We start from the raw sequence: 21,096 nt of genomic DNA on the forward strand, positions 1-21,096 counted from the left end.
GTCACAGAAATACATCTGCCACTAAGATGCCCTTACATCCTCGTCAAAATCAACTGGACCAGCATCTCTGTGCATTTTCATGGAAATACACATCTGGCAAAATTCATTTCAGTTTTTTTATGCATTTGATGGTGCATTCCAGCTGGCCCTGCACCCAGATACTGCACCTACTGCCAGGAGGTCGGTCACTGTACCAGCTGTTTTACATTTGCATGAGTACAAGCTGACCTGAACTCATAAAATAATGTTAAATTTCCTTCCTGTTCCATGTAAAAATTTAAGGAACAATCCCAGAAGTGCAGTTTAAAGAAACAGTATGCAAGCCAAATACTGCTCCTGGTCACACACACGTCCATGGCAGCGACAAATCATTCAGCCAAAACCACAACATTTGAGGTATAAATGGATTATTACATCCGCCAAGGACGTAATCAAATCATCTGTGTTTATTTATTTGTCTGTCTGCCTGTTAGCAGGATTACGTTAAAACTTAACTGATTTTGACAAAATTTGCACCACAGATAGATGTCCATGTCCATAAGTATTCACGGCCTTTGTTCATTACTTTGTTGATGCACCTTTGGCAGCAATTACAGCCTCAAGTCTTCTTGAATATGATGCCACAAGCTTGGTGCACCTATCTTTGGGCAGTTTGGTCCATTCCTCTTTCAGCACATCCAACTGGGACGTGGCCGCAGGGGGTTAGATGCAGGACTTTAAGGTTCTGCTACTAACCTATAAAATTATTCATGGACTGGCACTTCCCTACCTAGCTGACCTAATTAAACCTTACGTACCGGCCCGGGCTTTACATTGTCAGGGTGCAGGACTACTTTGTGTCCCTAAGGTGAATAAGAAATCTGCGGGTCATAGAGCTTTCTCTTATCGTGCCCCTGTTCTGTGGAATGATCTCCCTGCATCAATAAAACAATCATATTCTGTGGAGACTTTCAAGTCCAGACTTAAGATGCACTTATTTTCCCTTTCATATGGCTAGCATACTGGTGCAGTTTGTTTTATGCTTTTTACTCTTTTATTTCATGTTATTAGTAATTGAAGTGTGCCGCGGCCTCAACTTCACCTAAATTCTGGGTCTTTTAGTGAAGTTTAGGTCTAGCGGCCGGCGATCACCTTAGTATTTCTTCTGTTTTTCTTGTTGCTTAATGCTGGCAAATTATACAGTATTTTTTCTTTCTGATGCCTGATTCTGTTTTTTTCTGTTTAAGGTGCAGCTCCATCCAGAGATGGTTGTTGTGTTTGTGATCCTCCTGTCCTGTGCACCAACAGCAATTCTTGTATATTCGTCCGTGAATTGTTCTGTAATTTATGTCTGTATCATGGCCCAAGCAGAGGGTCACCCCTTTGAATCTGGTCTGCTTGAGGTTTCTTCCTCAGAGGGAGTTTTTCCTTACCACTGTTGCTCTGGGGGTTGGTAAGGTGAGACCTTACCTGTGTGAAGTGCCTTGAGGCAACTCTGTTGTGATTTGGCGCTATATAAAGGAAATAAATTGAAATTGAAAAATTGACTCGCTGCAGCAGTTATATTCCAGGCTGGCTTGGGAACACCTCGGGATCCAAAGGAAGAGTTTGAGGGCTCAGCCAATATAGGTGTGGGGTGAATTGCTTATTCTGCTGCCACAGCAACTCACTCACTCACTCACTCACTCACTCACTCACTCACCTTTAACCGCTTACTCCAAGGGTCACGGGAGGGGATGGAGCCTATGCCAGTAGTCACAGGGCGTGAGATGGGACAGGACGCCAGTCTGTCGCAGGGCCACATATAGACAAAGAAACACCTGCACCCACACCTATGGGCAATTTCAAGTTTCCAGTCCACCTAACCTGCATGTCTGTGGATGTGGGAGGAAGCCAGAGTACCTGGAGGAAACCCACACAAACACATGGAGAACACGCAAACTCCACACAGAATGGCCACAGGTGGAAATCGATCCCATGACCTTCTTGCTAAGCCATGGCACAGCCCGCCACCACAACTATGACCTGGATAAGAGGCAGAAAATTAATGAATGACTGAATGTTCAACATTCTTGATGAAACATGGTTCGGATATTGCTGTTTTATACTGCATTTATCCTACACCTATCCCTATGGAAGCATTTTTACAGGTTTCTTCAGGTTGTTCTTTTGGTTTCCTTTCTATAGGAGTTTTGTGCAAAGGGCATTAAATTTGTGTGGAGCATCTGGAAACGTACAAATTCTGACAATTTGGAGCCGTTCACATAGATGGACAGAGTGATTCCTATATATGAACTCTTGTTTTTGTTTATCGGGGGTATAAGGAATTTGTCTTGTTATTCCAACACTTTTGGAGGGGATTGTGTTATCTTAAGGCCCGGTCACACAGCACTTAAGGAAGGGCAATGAAGTCCAAATGAAACAAGAAATCTGAACTTTCATTGGCATCGTTTAACCCAGCTTCGTTTCTGCAGCTGCCGCTTCTTCTGGATTTTTAAACTGTTGAAAAATTTGAACGAATGCCACCAAACCTCAATTTGTCCGTATTCCATTTTGCTGTTGTTCTTGATGGTTCTTTTAATGTTAGCATTTAGTTTGATTTCATTTGACCAGCTGAATATTTTCACACAGTACAGAAGCCGGTTTGTGAGCGCTTTTGTGGAGGAGCTACCACTCCTCTGCGGTGGTGCTGGTGTGTGGCTTATGCCGCTGGGTGTGATGTGGCGAGTGCTGCCACGGTCATGTGGTGGTGCTGCCCCGCCAGGAAGAATTTGTTGGCCTCTCTGCCAGCGCACGGCAGTCTGTGATCGTGGTGTTGTTCCAGCGCTGTGCACACCAGAAGAGAGAGTTGCTGCACAAACAGTCTGGCCAGAGCTACAGCATTCTGCCCATGAAATCTGAAGGGCTTGCTGTCCTCCATCCTGTGCAGAGAGAAGAGCCTGCTGGCCCTTTCAGCATCTGACAGTTCAAAGGTTTTGTGGAAGTGATCCTTGATTACTGTGTATTTGTTTGCAGCAGGAGCGCGATCAGCCTCGTTTGTTTCTGTGGAGCTATTTTGTGTCGTCTGCTGTGATCAGAGCAAACTGCGCTTCCATTTGTGCAAACCAGGCGGCAGTTTACAGAAGCGTGACCTTGAACATCAAGTATGGAAAAAAGTTCCAGCAAGAGCGAAAATTTGCGTGTGAACAGCTTTGATCCACAGAGGTGTGACATATGAAAACAGAAAATCCAGTGTCTGAGTCGTTTAAATGGTAAATGGACTGCATTTATATAGAACTTTTCCATCTGCCCCAGATGGAATTAGCCCCAACCAGTCCCAGCAGAAGACTGCCCCTCCCTGAGCCTGGTTCTGCTGGAGGTTTCTTCCTGTTAAAAGGGAGTTTTTCCTTCCCACTGTCACCAAGTGCTTGCTCACAGGGGGTCGTTTTGACCGTTGGGGTTTTTCTGTAATTATTGTATGGCCTTGCCTTACAATATAAAGCGCCTTCGGGCAACTGTTTGTTGTGATTTGGCGCTATATAAATAAAATTGATTTGATCTGCATCAGATGCTAAAAGCGCTTTCCACATTCACCCTGATGTCAGGATGCCGCCTCACAAGCCGCTCACTACACACCGGGAGCAACTAGAGGATTAAGGACCTTGCCCAATGGCCCTTAGTGATTTTCTGGTCAGGCTGGGATTTGAACCAAGGTCTCAAGCCCAACGCTTTAACCACTAGACCATCACCTCCCCTCGTTTGACCGTTTGAGTCGCTAAATCATGTACGAGGCAGTCCTTTTGTGTGCATGCACGACAACACATCCAAACACTGAATGCATTCATCCAGAGTGAATCAGCTGGAGAGAAGGTGAAGCACGTGTTTGTGTGTGTCTGATCCTAAAAAAAATTAGGATTCCAGTCATTTATAGGTTTGCAGCATCAGTACTGCTATTTTAAAATGACAAAACTCGAAAATAAAGTATCTTGCTGCTTCTCGCCCATGAAGTGGCAAAAAGAAGAAATTGATTTGTGTTCTGAAAATGCTTTGATCTCAAAAGCTGGGATTGATTAAAATCTATTTACTAGCATGATCTAGATTATCTTTTAAAATAAAACCAGTCAAACAAAAGTAGCAGCAAAATGAAGTTTGCTTAACTTTGCGGTGGACAGTCTTAGGTACCTCAAACACGCACATCTTTTACACGAGGATGTAGAATACTTGAAGCCTTTATTATTTATTTTAAAGAACTAAACATCCACACTGAAACAAAAGGCATAAATTGATTTTTTTTTTAAAGTTAACAGATTACATACATTTATATGAACATGATAACCACGATTATATCCATAAGATTAATGTGATGCACTGGACAAGCGGACAGGAAAAATACTGAGTGTCTCGTTACCAATACTTCACTCATACTTGTGGGCACAAGGTGACCTTTGACCTTCTGCCCTCACCTCCTGGCCTTCTTCTCCTTCATGATCTTCTTGCTCTCCTCACGCCTTCGTTTGTTGACGGGGTTGCGTGGGTCATAGATCTCAAATGTGTCCTCATCCTGCATGTTGGCATCCTTGACTTTTCTGGTTTGCTCGTCAAACTGCAGAACATGGGTCATCCTAAATCAGATGGGAAGAGTTCTGCTCTGAAGATGTTCTGCTCAAAGGCTCTTTTGGCTTTGAGCAGTTTCAATATGGCATTATTATCAAAGTGGCCAAAATTCTAAAATGTGAGAAATCTGAGTTATTATTCTCATCCTCTGGGCCAGATGTGCTGTATATACCATATGCAAAAACAAACAAAAAAACGTGCAAATGCCATTTCCCACAAAGAATCTAATATTTTAAAAATGGGAACATATGCTGAGAATGTGTGCATCTTAAGCAAACTTACATTACATAACATAACGTTACATCTAGAGAAACAAGCAAAAATGGAAAAATAAGAATCAAATAAGACTGGATGAAATTTGCAACATTTTTCACATCCATTTAAAGAGGTCATTTTATGATATACACCTGGTGAGAAAGCTAATATGAGTCACCAAGGGCCTGATATGCTGACATCCCATATAATGAGTACAAAAATTTTGAAAGTTGCGTTTTGCAAAATTTTGCAGGTGATTTACTGATTTCCTCCCCTCCTCCCATGTGCATAAAATTAAATTCAATCAGCCACTTGCAGCTTTGTACAAAATAAAACTAACATATTTCAACTGAAAATTTATTTACTGAACATTTACCAAATCAAAAATAAATGTGCCTTTGTAGTGGTTTGTCTGTTATGTCATGTCAGGTGCATGGTGTGTGGCACAAGCCCGGACTCAGTATAACTGTCGCGGAACTCTCTCCGTGTCGCCTGAAACTGCCGGTTACAAATATGCATTACTGTCACAGAGGCACAGGTACTGACTCCACTGTTAATATATTCTCTTCACACACACATAAGTGGAGAGGGTGTGACACAGAATAAGAATCATATAGATTTGTGTAGATTTTATTTGTAGATGGAGCCGTCCTCAGGATTTTTTTTTTTTTTTTTGGTGGTGGTGGTGGGTGGGGGGTCACCACAGAAACTGTCATAAGGATCAAGGAAACATAAAAACCTGGTGGTCTGCTGACTGAGTGGTTTGTCTGTTGAAAACTAGAGAAAAGTTTGAGGATTGTGCAAACTTTCTGTTTCACTCACACATGCACACAGACACACACACACACATGCACAGTGTGCATTATGGTTGCGGAAGCACAGAGAGAGTGGCTTTATTATGGATGTGGAAATGAGGCAAACCAGGAGTGAATCCTGAGGGACACCACGTGTGATTGTGTATCATGGACCCAGCATAAGTGATCAAGAGACGCACAGACAGGTCAGACCAACTTCAGACTTGGAGGTTAGAGAGATGAGCTTGGGAAGAAAGGATCCTCAGTTCAGGGAAGTCACTAAGGTGCATCGTCATTAAGGTGGACACAGCTGGACACCTTGCATGGCGGCACGCTATCGTGTGCATGTGTGTGTGTGAGTGTGTGTGTGTGTGAGAGAGAGAGAGAGAGCGAGGAATTGAATGGGTCACACATTTTACATCTCAGCCATGGGGATCGACATCATCACCATTCGGTTTTAACATTAGAGGGATTCATTTGAAATGCTGCAGGCTTCAGAGAAGATTTTTCACCTGGAGACAAAAGGGAGAAATCTGATTGGATAAATTGTAACTCCCTTCAATATGAGCTGCTCTGGAATCAGCAAAGTTCAAGCACAGAAACAATTAAATTATTTCACTGCTGTAAATAAATGATCGGAAAGATTTTTGTAAGACACATATAACATGAACGGAAAAAAAAAAATTATAAAAAAAAATTTTGTCATTCTGACACGATCTACGCCGGCAAAGAAAGCCTTTCTGTCCCTGACGGCTCATCACTCAGTGGCTGAATGTGGGGCATCACTGTAAAGCACTCTAAGTGCCTGCATCAGGTTGAAAAGTGCGATAAAAATAAAGTCCATTTACTAATCAATTAGTACAGTTTGTCAAAATGTCAGCCAGGCCTGACCGCACTTTGAACACAGTCTGAAAACATGATTTAAGGTGCAGGATGGAATGAAAGGTGGCATGTTATGTCAGAACATGTAAAGCTCATCACAGATAGCCACAATGACCAGTGAATGTGTTTGTATCGTATCACCACTACAGGCCAACTCCCCCCCCCAACTTGAAATATTTGACTCGTCCCTTAAAGAGAACAGATTTATTGAAGCAACCTTGACAGGAGAGCGTGTGCACCTGTATGGAAACTCTGAGCTCCGTGTGTGTGTGTAGGTTTTGGAGATGATAGAAAAGTGGAGATGGTGGAGCTGTGAAATGAAGCAGGATTTTCCAAACACATTTCTTACACAATCAGCCACAAGTGAGATTTATGAAGGAGAAATTGTGAGCAAAATGTACACACACAGCATTATAAATCTGATTATTTCTTGGCACATATTCTTTACTGTGCTTTGTGTGTTGGTAAAATTTTAGTGTGGACTCCATGCACAGTTTTATAAATGAGGCCTCTGGCCTCCAGGGAAAAGACACTCGTGTCTTTCATTTCCGCCGTCAGTTTCTCTTCCCCTGAAGACATATTAAAGGATCGGGACATTCCTCACAGGAGGTGTCAGTGTCAGACACTTTGTGGATAAAGTGCTAACCCTCAACCCACCAAAAGCAGCGACTGACGGGGTCCAAGCACCTTCTGAATAATTTGACCAATGAACAACGTGGGTATGACAGACACATATCAAGGCATTTAAATCTATTGAGTGCAATAAAATCTTTGTGACTGTTGTGTGCTCCTGTAACACCCCCGTCACACAGCCACAGTCACGCAGAATGGCGTCAGAATGATGAATTGGCACACATGCGTAAAGTGTTGGATTTCAGTTCAAAATGTTCTGACAGCCATCTGCGAGAGTCCACACAATTGGCCAAAATCAGTCAGTGGCCCCGAGTGTGTTGCACATGTTCAAAACCCTCCAGGCATCGAGATGGGACACCTATCTGACGGCAGTCCATGTGCAATCTAAGGACCATCTGACTGCACTTTACGTATTCTGATGGGGGCAAAGCAGGATCCAAAACGACTTGAGCGCATACGAGGAAACCTCGAGATGGATCTGGCACGGCAAAGCCTGCCCGTATGACCTGCACATGCCATGTAGAATAATGTCCACCCCCCCCACAGAGTGCAAATAAATTGTTGAAATGTATGTGGCACGCTTCATCATGATAATAATTCATAATTATTATCATGTACAGTGAATGTGAACAGCAGCTACTGAACCAAAAGCAGCACCGTGCACTACTGTGCGCACGCCGCTGCGAATCTGAACAGGCTGTTAAATCCACAAAAGACCTTACAGTACAGATACTTGTCCATTCCTTCCCATGGACAGCGTAAATAATGTGAACTACTGTCTCCGTCATAACTGTATATAACACGGGCAGCTGCGCCTCTCTGAAGTGCACAGTAACGCGTCATTGCATGTGTCAGTCTCGGAGCTGAACGGATCTCACACTGTAATACATGATCAACTTTGAACTCTGTAGGAGATATGACATGGAACTGTTGTGCCAGGCCGTGACAGTATTAATAAACATGAATCTCACCTCCAACAGCAGTCCAGGAGTGCATTGTGTACATGGAACCAGGACCGCAGCCTGTGGTTGAAATTGTCTCACCCCGCTGCTGTGTGCTGGAATCAGCCACGGCAAAAATAGATCCCATGTGATAACCAACCATCGTGGTGTCAAGAGTTGCACTGTGCTGCTGAAGTGAGCCAAAAAACACACACAAAAAAAGGAATTAAAGTTCCCTGGAAAGGCTGCATTTGACGCATGGGGCAGCATGGTCCACTGCCAGCAAACTTTCAGCAAAGCTGTCCAGTAGCACGCATGTGCACTTAGTGGCTCATGCAGCGTTATGCACACACACACACACACACACACACACACACACACACACACACACACACACACACACACACACACACACACACACACACACACACACACAGACACACACACACACACACACAGAGATGAGTGATCATTTCAGCCCCACATGTGTATGCGGGGCACACGGGCATCACATACATGCGTGCTGCGCACTTGTGCGCACATGTGCGTGACAAACACAGCACTTCCTCCCACTCTGGTCCTGTGTTTGTCATCCAGATGTTTGGACATCGGGCAGTGTGCAGCGCCTTTTATGGCGTCTGACAGCACTCTGTGTCACCTACCTGTTGTCCACATACGCTTTGGATGCCATCCTGCAGGTGTGGACGAGGTAATGTAGATGTGTTCTGACACGGCTGACTGCACCTCTTTTCCTCCCAAATGCATCGGATTATGGCAATATTTGCTCTGTCGGCATGGTTCTCTTTGAGCACCTGTGTGTTAATGTTCAAGGTAGACAGGATGGGACAAATCTTCGCTATATTTTGCAGGTGGAAGAAAGCAGTCCTCGTAATGTCTCTAATGTGGAGGTCAAAGGACAATGTAGGATCAAAAATTACCCCAAGGTTCCTCATTTTGTCAGTGTGATTTAGACACATGAACCTAGGCTAAGCATTAGCTGGTCAAATTGATGCCGATGTCTCACTGGACCAAGAACCATCATTTTAATCTTGTCAGAGTAAAAAGTAGTAAGTTGCTATATATCCAGCTTCTCAATGATACAAAGCAATCTTCTAAGGATTTTATGTGGATGGGAATACCAGCAGTTATCGGCATATATAAATGAGTATCATCAGCATACCAATGAAAGGTAATCCCACAACACCGTAATATGTGCCCAAGGGGTTCTATATAAAGGGAGAAAAGCAGGGGGCTTAAGACGGACCCCTGTGGAACCCCAAATTTCATGTCAGTAAGGTTAGAGGTAGTGTTACTGTACAAAACACAGCGAGAACGTCTGGTCAAGTATGACGTCAACCACGCAAGAGGACTCCCAGTAATCCCAAAGTGATTTTCCAGCCTACTGAGTAGAATATGATGATCCACTGTATCAAACGCAGCACTGAGATCTAACAGCACCAGAACCTGTGACAGGCAAGTGGTTCGTGTGCTTGATTTCAGTGCAGATGGTTCCTGGTTCAAATCCCACCCCTGCCACATTTCTCCATGTAATGTGGAGTTCCATCAAGAAGGGCATCTGGTGTACAACTTGTGCCAAATCAACATGCAGACCCCCCTTGGATCTGCTGTGGTGACCTCCAGTGGGGGGGGGGAAACAAACAAACAAGAGAGCAACCGCAAGGACTTTGTTTTTATTACGACTCCAGAATATATACAATTTTCACTTTTTTGAAATATCTGAAAAAATTGACCTTTTTCATAATATTCAATTTTTTTGAGATGGACCTGTAGAATTTTTACCCTATGTTGAGCTCAGAAAACCCACAATAAAAACTTGTGCACCAACTTCTTTATTTTCTCTCAGATGTACACTGATCACACATTCTACCCCAGAAGAACAACCCTTCCAAAAAATTCTTGAAAGCCCAATATTGCCATGACATTTACGTCTACGATGAGTGTATGTACACATTTGACCACAACTGCACACACACATACACACTCGAACAAACGAACCTGTCATTTAAAGTTTTTATTCTGCCAGATAAATTTTAAAATGCTTTTACATAGACTTAAAAATAATGCCAGACACCCCCACTTACCCTGCCCCCCCACTCCCACAAAGTACAGACTGAAAGGTGCTGTACATCTGCATGCCTGCACAGCCCCATTCCACTGTATTTATTTATTTGAAAGTAAACATAGTTTTGCCCATTTGTCTCGCTGACTCTTTTTACGTCTTAGAGAAATATTTTTTCTTTTTCCTTTTCTTTTATTCTTGTTTATGCACCTGTGACACCAGATCAAATTCCCTGTATGTGAGAACTTACTTGGCAATAAATTCGACTCTGATTCTGATGACACTGTGCTGTATTTATGTGTAAATTTTGGATGTGGGAATTCTAAGAAGAAACTGTACGTTCTGCTTTGTATGGTACATGTTAAAAAATGTAATTTTATGTTATGTGATGTCTGTTTTTCTCTGACTGCGTTATATGAATTTGTGCATGTGTGTTCATATAATTATACGTGTGTGTGTGTGTGCGTGCGCTCTCCCTCTGCATTCACTTGAAATCGGCAGGAGTTGTGACAGCTCATCTAGAATGTCATGGCTAGACTCTGGCAGACCCTGAGGAGTCGTGCTGCGTTAGCGGGCTGCCTCTGATAATTTGTCTAGCAGTCTCGGTGATGACAGCCCGCCGGCCGTATTGCGACGCGGCTCTGCAGTCTGAAATGTGCAGAAGGAGCCAGGCATTTGGGGCTCGCTGCCTATCGGAACCACTCAGTGCTGCCATAACATGAGCCTACAGAAGCCTTTCTTTTATTTGCTTTTCTTGCATTTTTTTTTTTTTTTTTTTTTTGGTTAATGGGTGAGAATTACAGATGGGATGGTGAGAGTGAAGTCGTACTGAGAGTGGGGCCTCGGTGAGCCTGGGGAGGGGGCTGGGGGGCTGAAGTGAGAGTCAGAACTTGTAGACACAGACACAGATGGAATAGTTTACCTCCTCTGGCCCAGACTTGACTTCCAATGTCTGACCTGTTGCAACCCACATTCTGTTCGCTGTGCTCGTACAGTGGTACAGACTTCCCACTGGTGTTTTTCTAGGACTGCTATGCTCCTGCCTGTCTCCCCCTTCTTACTATACCTGGTGGGGGCGGCACACTGAGGTGGCTATGGCTTCATACGCCAGCCAAGGGCTTCCTCAAATACCCCCCAACACACACACACACACACACACACACACACACACACACACACACACACACACACACACACACACACACACACACACACACACACACACACACACACACACACACACACACACACACACACAACTTCAAGGGGGCTTCTGGAGACTAATAGCAACTACAGATTTTGTTATTCTAAATTTCTCTCACACAGACACTTTGCTCAAATTTAAACACATGGTATTCATTTCAAACCTCTGCCCTGTTTCTTTGAGATCTCTGGTGAAGAAGAAAAAAAAAAGAGAATATGAGAGGAAAACACAGCGTCAAGTCTGATTTCCTGATGGCCAATCTGGTAGCTGCGGGTTGAAATCCCAACTTTACCCAAATACACACACACACACACACACACACACACACACACACACACACACACACACACACACACACACACACACACACACACACACACACACACACACACACACAGTTTGAACTTTCACACACATTATCAGAATATGAAGCAAGCATTGGATCTGATAAAGGTCGTGTTTCTTACTCCATTACAAAATGGGGATGTCAGCAGTGTGTTAGAAGTTTACCGTATAATTAAAAGCTGCAGCTAATACATTAAGAAATGGTTTTGTGCTCCCAGTGTTCTACCCACGTATCCCTGCAAATCACAATGTAAAACCAGCTAATGAAACAGGCATCCTCATGCTGGACTTCCCCATTCGGCACAGTGCTTTTTGAACTCTCCAGGAGCCGGCATGACTCCGGTGCGCTCACATGCTACTGAGTGCTGCCAGTATTCTTTGCTAAAGTAAATAGAGTCGGTGGTTTAAAGCTCTGCAGGACCACTGCCATGCCAGCAGCTTCCTTTTGGTAATCAGCTGAAGGTCTTTTCTCAGAGACATTCTACAGTTAGGTCCCCATACAGTAGTGTTCAGAATAACAGAAGTGCTATGTGACTAAAAAGATTAATCCAGGTTTTGAGTATATTTCTTATTGTTACATGGGAAACAAGGTACCAGTAGATTCAGTAGATTCTCACAAATCCAACAAGACCAAGCATTCATGATATACACACTCTTAAGGCTATGAAATTGGGCTATTAGTAAAAAAAAAAAGTAGAAAAGGGGGTGTTCACAATAATAGTAGTGTGGCATTCAGTCAGTGAGTTTGTCAATTTTGTGGAACAAACAGGTGTGAATCAGGTGTCCCCTATTTAAGGATGAAGCCAGCACCTGTTGAACATGCTTTTCTCTTTGAAAGCCTGAGGAAAATGGGACGTTCAAGACATTGTTCAGAAGAACAGCATAGTTTGATTAAAAAGTTGATTGGAGAGGGGAAAACTTATACACAGGTGCAAAAAATGATAGGTTGTTCATCTACAATGATCTCAAATGCTTTAAAATGGACAAAAAAAAAAAGACGCGTGGAAGAAAACGGAAAGCAACCATCAAAATGGATAGAAGAATAACCAGAATGGCAAAGGCTCACCCATTGATCAGCTCCAGGATAATCAAAGACAGTCTGGAGTTACCTGTAAGTGCTGTGACAGTTAGAAGACACCTGTGTGAAGCTAATTTATTTGCAAGAATCCCCCGCAAAGTCCCTCTGTTAAATAAAAGACATGTGCAGAAGAGGTTACAATTTGCCAAAGAACACATCAACTGGCCTAAAGAGAAATGGAGGAATATTTTGTGGACTGATGAGAGTAAAATTGTTCTTTTTGGGTCCAAGGGCCGCAGACAGTTTGTGAGACGACCCCAAACTCTGAATTCAAGCCACAGTTCACAGTGAAGACAGTGAAGCATGGTGGTGCAAGCATCATGATATGGGCATGTTTCTCCTACTATGGTGTTGGGCCTATATATCACATACCAGGTATCATGGATCAGTTTGGATATGTGATATGATATTTTCCTTCCCACTGTCGCCAAGTGCTTGCTCACAGGGGGTCGTTTTGACCGTTGGGGTTTTTCTGTAATTATTGTATGGCTTTTGCCTTACAATATAAAGCATCTTTGGGGCAACTGTTTGTTGTGATTTGGCGCTATATAAATAAAATTGATTTGATATGTCAAAATACTTGAAGAGGTCATGTTGCCTTATGCTGAAGAGGACATGCCCTTGAAATGGGTGTTTCAACAAGACAATGACCCCAAGCACACTAGTAAACCAGCAAAATCTTTGTTCCAAACCAACAAAATTAATGCCTCGCAGATGTGAAGAAATCATGAAAAACTGTGGTTATACAACTAAATACTAGTTTAGTGATTCACAGGATTGATAAAAAGCAATTTGAACATAATAGTTTTGAGTTTGTAGCGTCAACAGCAGATGCTACTATTATTGTGAACACCCCCTTTTCTACTTTTTTTTTTTTTACTAATAGCCCAATTTCATAGCCTTAAGAGTGTGCATATCATGAATGCTTGGTCTTGTTGGATTTGTGAGAATCTACTGAATCTACTGGTACCTTGTTTCCCATGTAACAATAAGAAATATACTCAAAACCTGGATTAATCTTTTTAGTCACATAGCACTACTATTATTCTGAACACTACTGTATGTATGGCAGTTGGACAGTGACCCAATTTGAATAATTTTGCATCTGTACACCCCCAGAATGGAACTGAAAGAAACAATCAAAATGTGCTTGTAGTGTTGATTTTAAAGGGCACATCTCATTCCACTCAATGCTATCTTTTAAAAATGACATACCAGATTATAAATCATTTATTCCAAGTCTTTAACTTGTGTGGGCACTGATAAAACTAAACCTTGTCAGAAAAATGCATGACAAAGTCATAGTCATTTTTATCCATAAACATTATGTAAACTTGGGGTCTGACATTTAGCTAGCTGAAGGTCACACACCTGCAACTGCGGCCGCTTAGTTTCGTGCTCAGATTTATGACAGCATGTCAACCTGGGTTGCTTTTTTTGTATTCAGAAAAACCTCATGTTAAATACGTCTAAATACGATCCAAAAATCACCATCACCACCACGACGGACCCTCCCAAAACACACCTGGTCACCATGTCGATGTCTTCAGCGACAAAGTCCACAAAAAAAACAAAAAAAAAACAGACTTCATTCAAGCTGGGAAAAAATTTAGATATTTTTGATTTGTTACATTAATGTCACCGAGTGGGTGGTGCCTCACATGATGTAATGAAAGTCAACTCTTCTGACAGGATCACGTCTCTAAGCGTTTATCAGTGACAGACTAAATCATACTAATTTCCCAATGTTTCTAACTTAATTTCTCAGGGCATATTTTCCCAACAATAAAACAGATTACATTAACATTTTTATAATTCTTTATATATTAAGTAAGTAAGTAAGGTTTATTTATATAGCACCTTTCAAGATAGAAATCACAAAGTGCTTCACATAAGAAAAGAGAAATTAAAAACAGCAGAAACATAAAACCATAAAAACTAGGTAAAAGCCAGCCTATACAAAAGGGTCTTTAGCTTCACTTTAAATGTTTCAACAGAGTCCACGGAGCGTAGGTCCAAAGGCAGTGCATTCCACATTTTAGGTGCCACCACCTCAAAAGCACAGTCTCCCCTGGTCTTCAGTCTTGTCCTAGGCACAACCAATAGGCCCAGGTCCGAAGACCTCAGAGACCTACTTGTCACATATGGATGTAATAGCTCGGTGATATAAGATGGCATTTGACCATGCAGAGCTCTAAAAGTCAGTACTAGAATTTTAAATTGGAGTCTGAAATGGATGGGGAGCCAGTCCAAGGAGGAGAGGATTGGGGTTATATGTGACCTCTTTGATGACCTCGTCAGCAGCCTCGCAGCCGCATTCTGAACCGTTTGTAAGCGGTCCAAAGAGGACTTGCTAAGGCTAAAAAATAGAGAGTTACAGTAATCCAAACGTGATGACACAAATGCATGAATGATCATCTCCATCTCCGCCCGAGACACAATGCTGTGCAGACGGGCAATATTGCGCAAATGCAAAAAACAAGACTGTGCCAGGCGGGTAACATACACGTCAAAATTGAGGGAGTGATCGAACGTAACACCCAAGTTCCTCACTGCTGAGCGAACAAAAGGGGCCAGAGAACCAAGATTCCCAACCACAGTGGGAACAAACTCGTCAGGGGCACAAACAAGGACCTCAGTCTTTGCTATATTTAAGGACAAATAGTTGGCCGCCATCCAGTCACCAATAACCTCAACACAGTTACACACATTAAGCTCAAATCCAGGTCTTCATACAAGCAGACTTGTTCCGTCTCCACTGAGCTACCAGCTCTACTGGTTTTCTCACATCTATTTTAATGAGATTTTGTTTTATTTGTTGTAACCATGTGTGCTGAGGCCTGCCTTGTGGTTTCTTAGTTGTTCTTAAGACTTCTTCTTGTGATTTTCTGGCAGGTGTGCCTGGGTGTACTCTCATCAAATGTCCAAGTCAGTGTAATCTTCTTCTTTGGATGGTTTTGCTCCACAATTCTATGTTTTGTATTTATAGAGTTTGTTGTTGGTGATTTTCTTCAGTCATTGTATCCTAATACTTTTCTTAGGTGTCTGCATTAAAAGGTCTTCATGGTGTTTTGCAGTGGTGGGCACAGGTAACAAAAATGTTAGCTTTGATAACCATTAACCGCTAACTAAAAAGTTAACTTTTATAAAGCTAAACCGATTGTTGTGTGGGCCGATGAAGAGGAGGTACTGCTGGCCCACCACCAGAGGGTGCCCTGCCTGAAGTGCAGGCTTCAGGCACGAGAGGGCGCCGCAGCAACCGGGAGTGACAGCTGTCACTCATCAACAAGCACCAGCTGTCACTCATCATCACCATCACCTTAAAAGCCGGGCAGCAACTCCACCTCGCTGCCGAGATATCGACTACCTTATAGGTAAATTCTCAGCCGCACAATTGTATTACCACGGATACATGTTGTTCTTGAAATTGTTTGCAGGCGTGTGTGAGATTATCCGCAGCTGGAGGCTGAGTCGGTGGAACCGAGGAGGAGACGACGGTTTTCGCTCCTCACCGGATAAGTAACACACTGCATGTGACTGTGATCGGGAGGTGGAGGTGTGTTGCCCACCTACCAACAGAAGAGGACATTTGCTGACTGTTTACTGGGTGTGTTTTCTCACACTCACCATTAACTGTTTTCTGCCCTGCTAGCAGTACCAGATCTGACAGCTGGAGATGGTGGCCACCTGGGGATTCGGGACTTGGCGGCTCCGGCATGTTCCAGATCCGGTGGCAGTGGAAATCAGGTGGGGCCCGGCTCTTCTCTGGACGGTTGTCTCCTATCCTCAAACCTGCCCACACGTCACCTTCGTATATTTGACTGTAATCCAAATTCTGCATCTGTCTGTATTCCGTTGTGCATGTTTCACAACAGTAAAGTGTTGTACTTTTTGACTCATCCATTGTCCGTTCATTTACGCCCCCTGTTGTGGGTCCGTGTCACTACACTTTCCCAACAGGATATCTCGGCCAGCGTCATGGATTCCGAGGGGCGTCAACCATCTGTTGGACAACCAATAGAAGAGCAGGGTGCACAGGCGCCAGCGGGAGGCGTGGTAGGTGAGTTCCAGCAAATCCTCACCGCCTTCACTGGTTGGTTGGATCTAATGACCGAGCAGAATATCATTCTCAATTGCAGGATGGAGGCTCTCACCGCACAGGTGGAAGCGTGCACACAGGGCGCTGCTGCAACTCCTCCTCCTGCTGTCCTGGTGCCGAATATAGATGTTCCAATGGTCATTCAACGAACCCCCCAACCATCCCCTGAAGCATACATAAGTCCCCCGGAGCCGTACGGAGGCTGTGTCGAGACGTGCGCAGACTTCTTGATGCAGTGTTCGCTCGTCTTTGCACAACGTCCGGTAATGTACGCGTCAGACTCTAGCCGGGTGGCTTATGTGGTTAATTTGCTTCAAGGTGAGGCACGCGCCTGGGCTACGGCGCTTTGGGAGCAAAATTCACAGCTCCTAACAACATATACTGGGTTTGTGAGGGAGTTCAGAACAGTCTTTGATCACCCAAATAGAGGCGAGACCGCTTCAACAGTGCTATGAGACAGGGGCGTCGGAGCGCAACTGAGTATGCAGTCGACTTCCGCATCGCGGCTGCGAGGTCCGGCTGGAATGCTGCAGCGCTCCGCGCTGCCTTCGTAAACGGACTGTCGTCGGTCCTGAAGGAGCACCTGGTGGCTAAGGATGAGCCGCGGGATTTGGACGGGCTTATTGATCTAGTTAGACCATTAGACAATCGGTTAGAGGAACGCCGTCGGGAGCGAGACGAAGGACGTGGCCGGGCACGCGCCGTCCCTCTCCCTTCCGGGTACAAAAAGGTTCCGCCCTCCACACGCTCCACGGCCTCAGCGCTCCGTGTGGCAACAGCTCGCCCTGCTGACGATGCTATGGACACGAGCAGGGCCAAATTAAGAACTTCTAACAGACAGAGGAGACTGGCCCGCAGGGCGTGGTTTGTCTGCGGCTCAAGCAAGCATCAGCAGAGAGACTGCCCCAAGCGGTTAAACACCAATGCCCGCCCTTAGAAACTGGGCTAAGGGTGGGCCAAGACATTCACGTGGGACATACATGCATTTCTGCACATCTCCCAGTTACAATCCTGAGTGGGGATTTAACTCTTCAAGCCCCAGCACTGGTGGACATGGGGTCAGAAGGGAATCTGCTGGACAGCAGATGGGCAAGGGAAGTAGGGCTCCCTCTAGTGGCACTCCCTTCACCAGTGAAGGTGCAGGCACTAGATGGCACCCTTCTCCCTTTAATCACACATAAGACACTGCCTGTAACTCTGGTAGTGTCTGGGAATCATCGGGAGGAGATTGAGTTTTATGTGACTCCTTCTACCTCCCGCGTGATTTTGGGCTTCCCGTGGATGATAAAACACAATCCCCAGATTGATTGGCCGTCTGGGGTTGTGGCTCAGTGGAGCGAAACCTGCCACCGGGAGTGTTTAGGATCCTCGGTTCCCCCAGGTTTGACTGGTAATGATGGAGGTTAATGAGGAGGTTAAAGTCCCCCCCAATCTGACGGCGGTGCCCAAGGAGTACCACGATCTTGTTGACGTCTTCAGCAAAGATCTGGCACTCACTCTTCCCCCACACCGTCCGTATGATTGCGCCATTGATTTGATCCCGGGCGTTGAGTACCCGTCCAGCAGGCTGTACAACCTCTCACGTCCAGAGCGCGAATCAAAGGAAACCTACATCCGGGACTCATTAGCTGCCGGGCTGATCCAAAACTCCACCTCCCCGATGGGTACTGGTTTATTTTTTGTGGGCAAGAAAGACGGCGGACTCCGTCCATTCACTGATTAGAGAGGGCTGAACGAGATTACGGTTCGCAATCGATACCCGTTACCCCTGTTAGATTCAGTGTTCACGCCCATGCATGGAGCCAAAACCTTCACAAAGCTGGATCTTAGGAATGCGTACCACCTGGTTCGGATCCAGAAGGGAGACGAATGGAAGACGGCATTTAACACCCCGTTAGGTCACTTTGAGTACCTGGTCATGCCGTTCGGCCTCACTAACGCCCTTGCGACGTTCCAAGCTTTGGTAAATGACGTCATGCAGGACTTCCTGCACTGATTCGTCTTCGTATATCTGGACGATATACTCATCTTTTCCCCGGATCCTGAGACCCATGTTCAGCATGTACGTCAGGTCCTGCAGCGGTTGTTGGAGAACCGGCTGTTTGTGAAGGGCGAGAAGTGCGAGTTCCACCGCACTTCTTTGTCCTTCCTGGGGTTTATCATCTCCTCCAACTCCGTCACCCCTGATCCGGCCAAGGTTGCGGCGGTGAAAGATTGGCCCCAACCAACAAGCTGTAGGAAGCTGCAACAGTTCCTCGGCTTTGCAAATTTCTACAGGAGGTTCATCAAGGGGTACAGTCAGGTGGTTAGCCCCTTGACAGCCCTGACCTCCTCCAAAGTCCCCTTCACCTGGTCGGATCGGTGCAAGGCCATGTTTAGGGATTTGAAACGCCGGTTCTCGACTGCACCTGTTCTGGTGCAGCCCGATCCTAGCAGCCAGTTTGTGGACAGCCAGTGGACGCCTCTGACTCAGGGATAGGAGCCGTGTTGTCCCAGAGCGGAGAGTCCGACAAGGTTCTCCATCCATGTGCCTATTTTTCACGCAGGTTGACCCCGGCTGAACGGAACTATGACGTGGGCAATCGGGAACTCCTCACGGTGAAAGAGGCTTTTGAGGAGTGGAGACATCTGTTGGAGGGAGCTGCGGTACCATTTACGGTTTTCACAGACCATCAGAATCTGGAGTATATCAGGACCGCCAAGCGAATGAACCCCAGGCAAGCCTGCTGGTCACTGTTCTTCGGGCGTTTTGACTTCCGGATCACCTACCGCCAGGGGACCAAGAATCAAAGATCTGACGCCTTGTCCCGGGTTCACGAAGAGGAAGTCAAGACCGAGCTGTCAAATCCACCGGAACCCATCCTACCCGAGTCCACTATCGTGGCCACCCTCACCTGGGACGTGGAGAAGACCGTCTGGGAGACCCTGGCACGGAACCCGGACCCGGGAAACGGCCCGAAGAACCGGCTGTACGTCCCACCAGAAGCCAGGGCTGCAGTCCTGGACTTCTGTCATGGTTCCAAGCTCTCCTGTCACCCAGGGGTGCAAAGAACCGTCGCACTGGTCCGGCAGCGCTTCTGGTGGGCGTTCATGGAGGCCGACGTCCGGGAATACGTCCAGACCTGTACCATCTGTGCCAGGGGCAAGGCAGACCACAAGAGGACCCAAGGACTTCTCCAACCGCTTCATTTGTAAAACCCACCACACATTTCAGTAACGGTGTGTTGTACCGACCAGCCAACCACTGACGTCAGGAAACTAATGTACCCGTAATGCAATGCGGCATGTGTGTCTAGACGCTAAAACCTTCAAAATTAGTGCATTACTTTAAAACTAAACCTTATAGCTGATATTTTCACTTTGTAAAAGGACAGACATGTTAATTTCAATAACTTCTCCAGAATTAGTTTGTTTAAAATTATAACCATAAGTCAAAACTGTCTGCCTATGTAAGACTCCAGTGAAATGACTGGCAGGTCTGTATGGTGTGAAGAGAAATTAAATTTCTTTTTTTTTTTTCCTCTTCCCCCTCTTCCTTCCTTTCTCTCTGGTAGTCAGCTCTCTTCTGCCTGCAGAGGATAGAGCTCTACTATTCATGGCTGTCTGTCTGCTACAAAACATGTAACAGACAGGTGCTAAAATCTTTGATTTCAGACCTTACAAATGTTTTTAACTGTTAAGCTTTATCCACTATGCCTACAAAAATATGTTAGTGGTCTAAAAGTTACTGGAACTAAATTTATTGGAAGCTAATTGGTCCGCTGATGGTTTTCAAAGTTATCTGGAAAGGTAATCCGCTAATGAAAACTTTAGCTTCAATAATTTGTGATTAGTGGAAGTGTGCCCACCACTGGTGTTTTGTAAATGTTTCATGTCAGGGTCCAAATCTCATTTTTGTAGAAGAAAATGCTTGAAACATTTGCACTGACGGCTCTCAGTTTGAAGGCGTTACTGATTTCGTGGCTGTTAAAGATGTCTGAAAGGCTGGTAAGAGTCGATGGCAAGAATTTTTCTTCTGTTTGTCTTTTTCTGTGTCCAGTAGGTCACCTAAGAGTTTTCAGGATTTGTATATTCTTCTTAGCCATTTCTTGTGATTTTAAATTCTTTTGTTTTGGTTTTATTGATGGTGAAATTTCTTTTCTTGAGAGTTGGTGGTTCAGTTGTTTGCACTGTTGCCTCACAGCAAGAAGGCTGCAAGTTCGCTTCCCAACTG

General features: G+C 44.8%; 1 protein-coding gene across 1 annotated transcript in view; it reads right to left on the reverse strand.

Annotated features, from left to right (window-relative positions):
- Positions 1-4,171: 4,171 nt before the first annotated feature.
- Positions 4,172-21,096, reverse strand: part of cwc27 (CWC27 spliceosome associated cyclophilin) — a 78,020-nt gene continuing 61,095 nt past the window's right edge. The window contains exon 14 of the mRNA XM_034192002.1: positions 4,172-4,580. Coding sequence (XP_034047893.1) covers positions 4,418-4,580 — 163 coding nt within the window. The 3' untranslated portion in view covers positions 4,172-4,417. The remainder of the gene's footprint in view (positions 4,581-21,096) is intronic.

This window comes from Thalassophryne amazonica, chromosome 17 (assembly GCF_902500255.1).
Source record: "Thalassophryne amazonica chromosome 17, fThaAma1.1, whole genome shotgun sequence".
NCBI lineage: Eukaryota > Metazoa > Chordata > Actinopteri > Batrachoidiformes > Batrachoididae > Thalassophryne > Thalassophryne amazonica.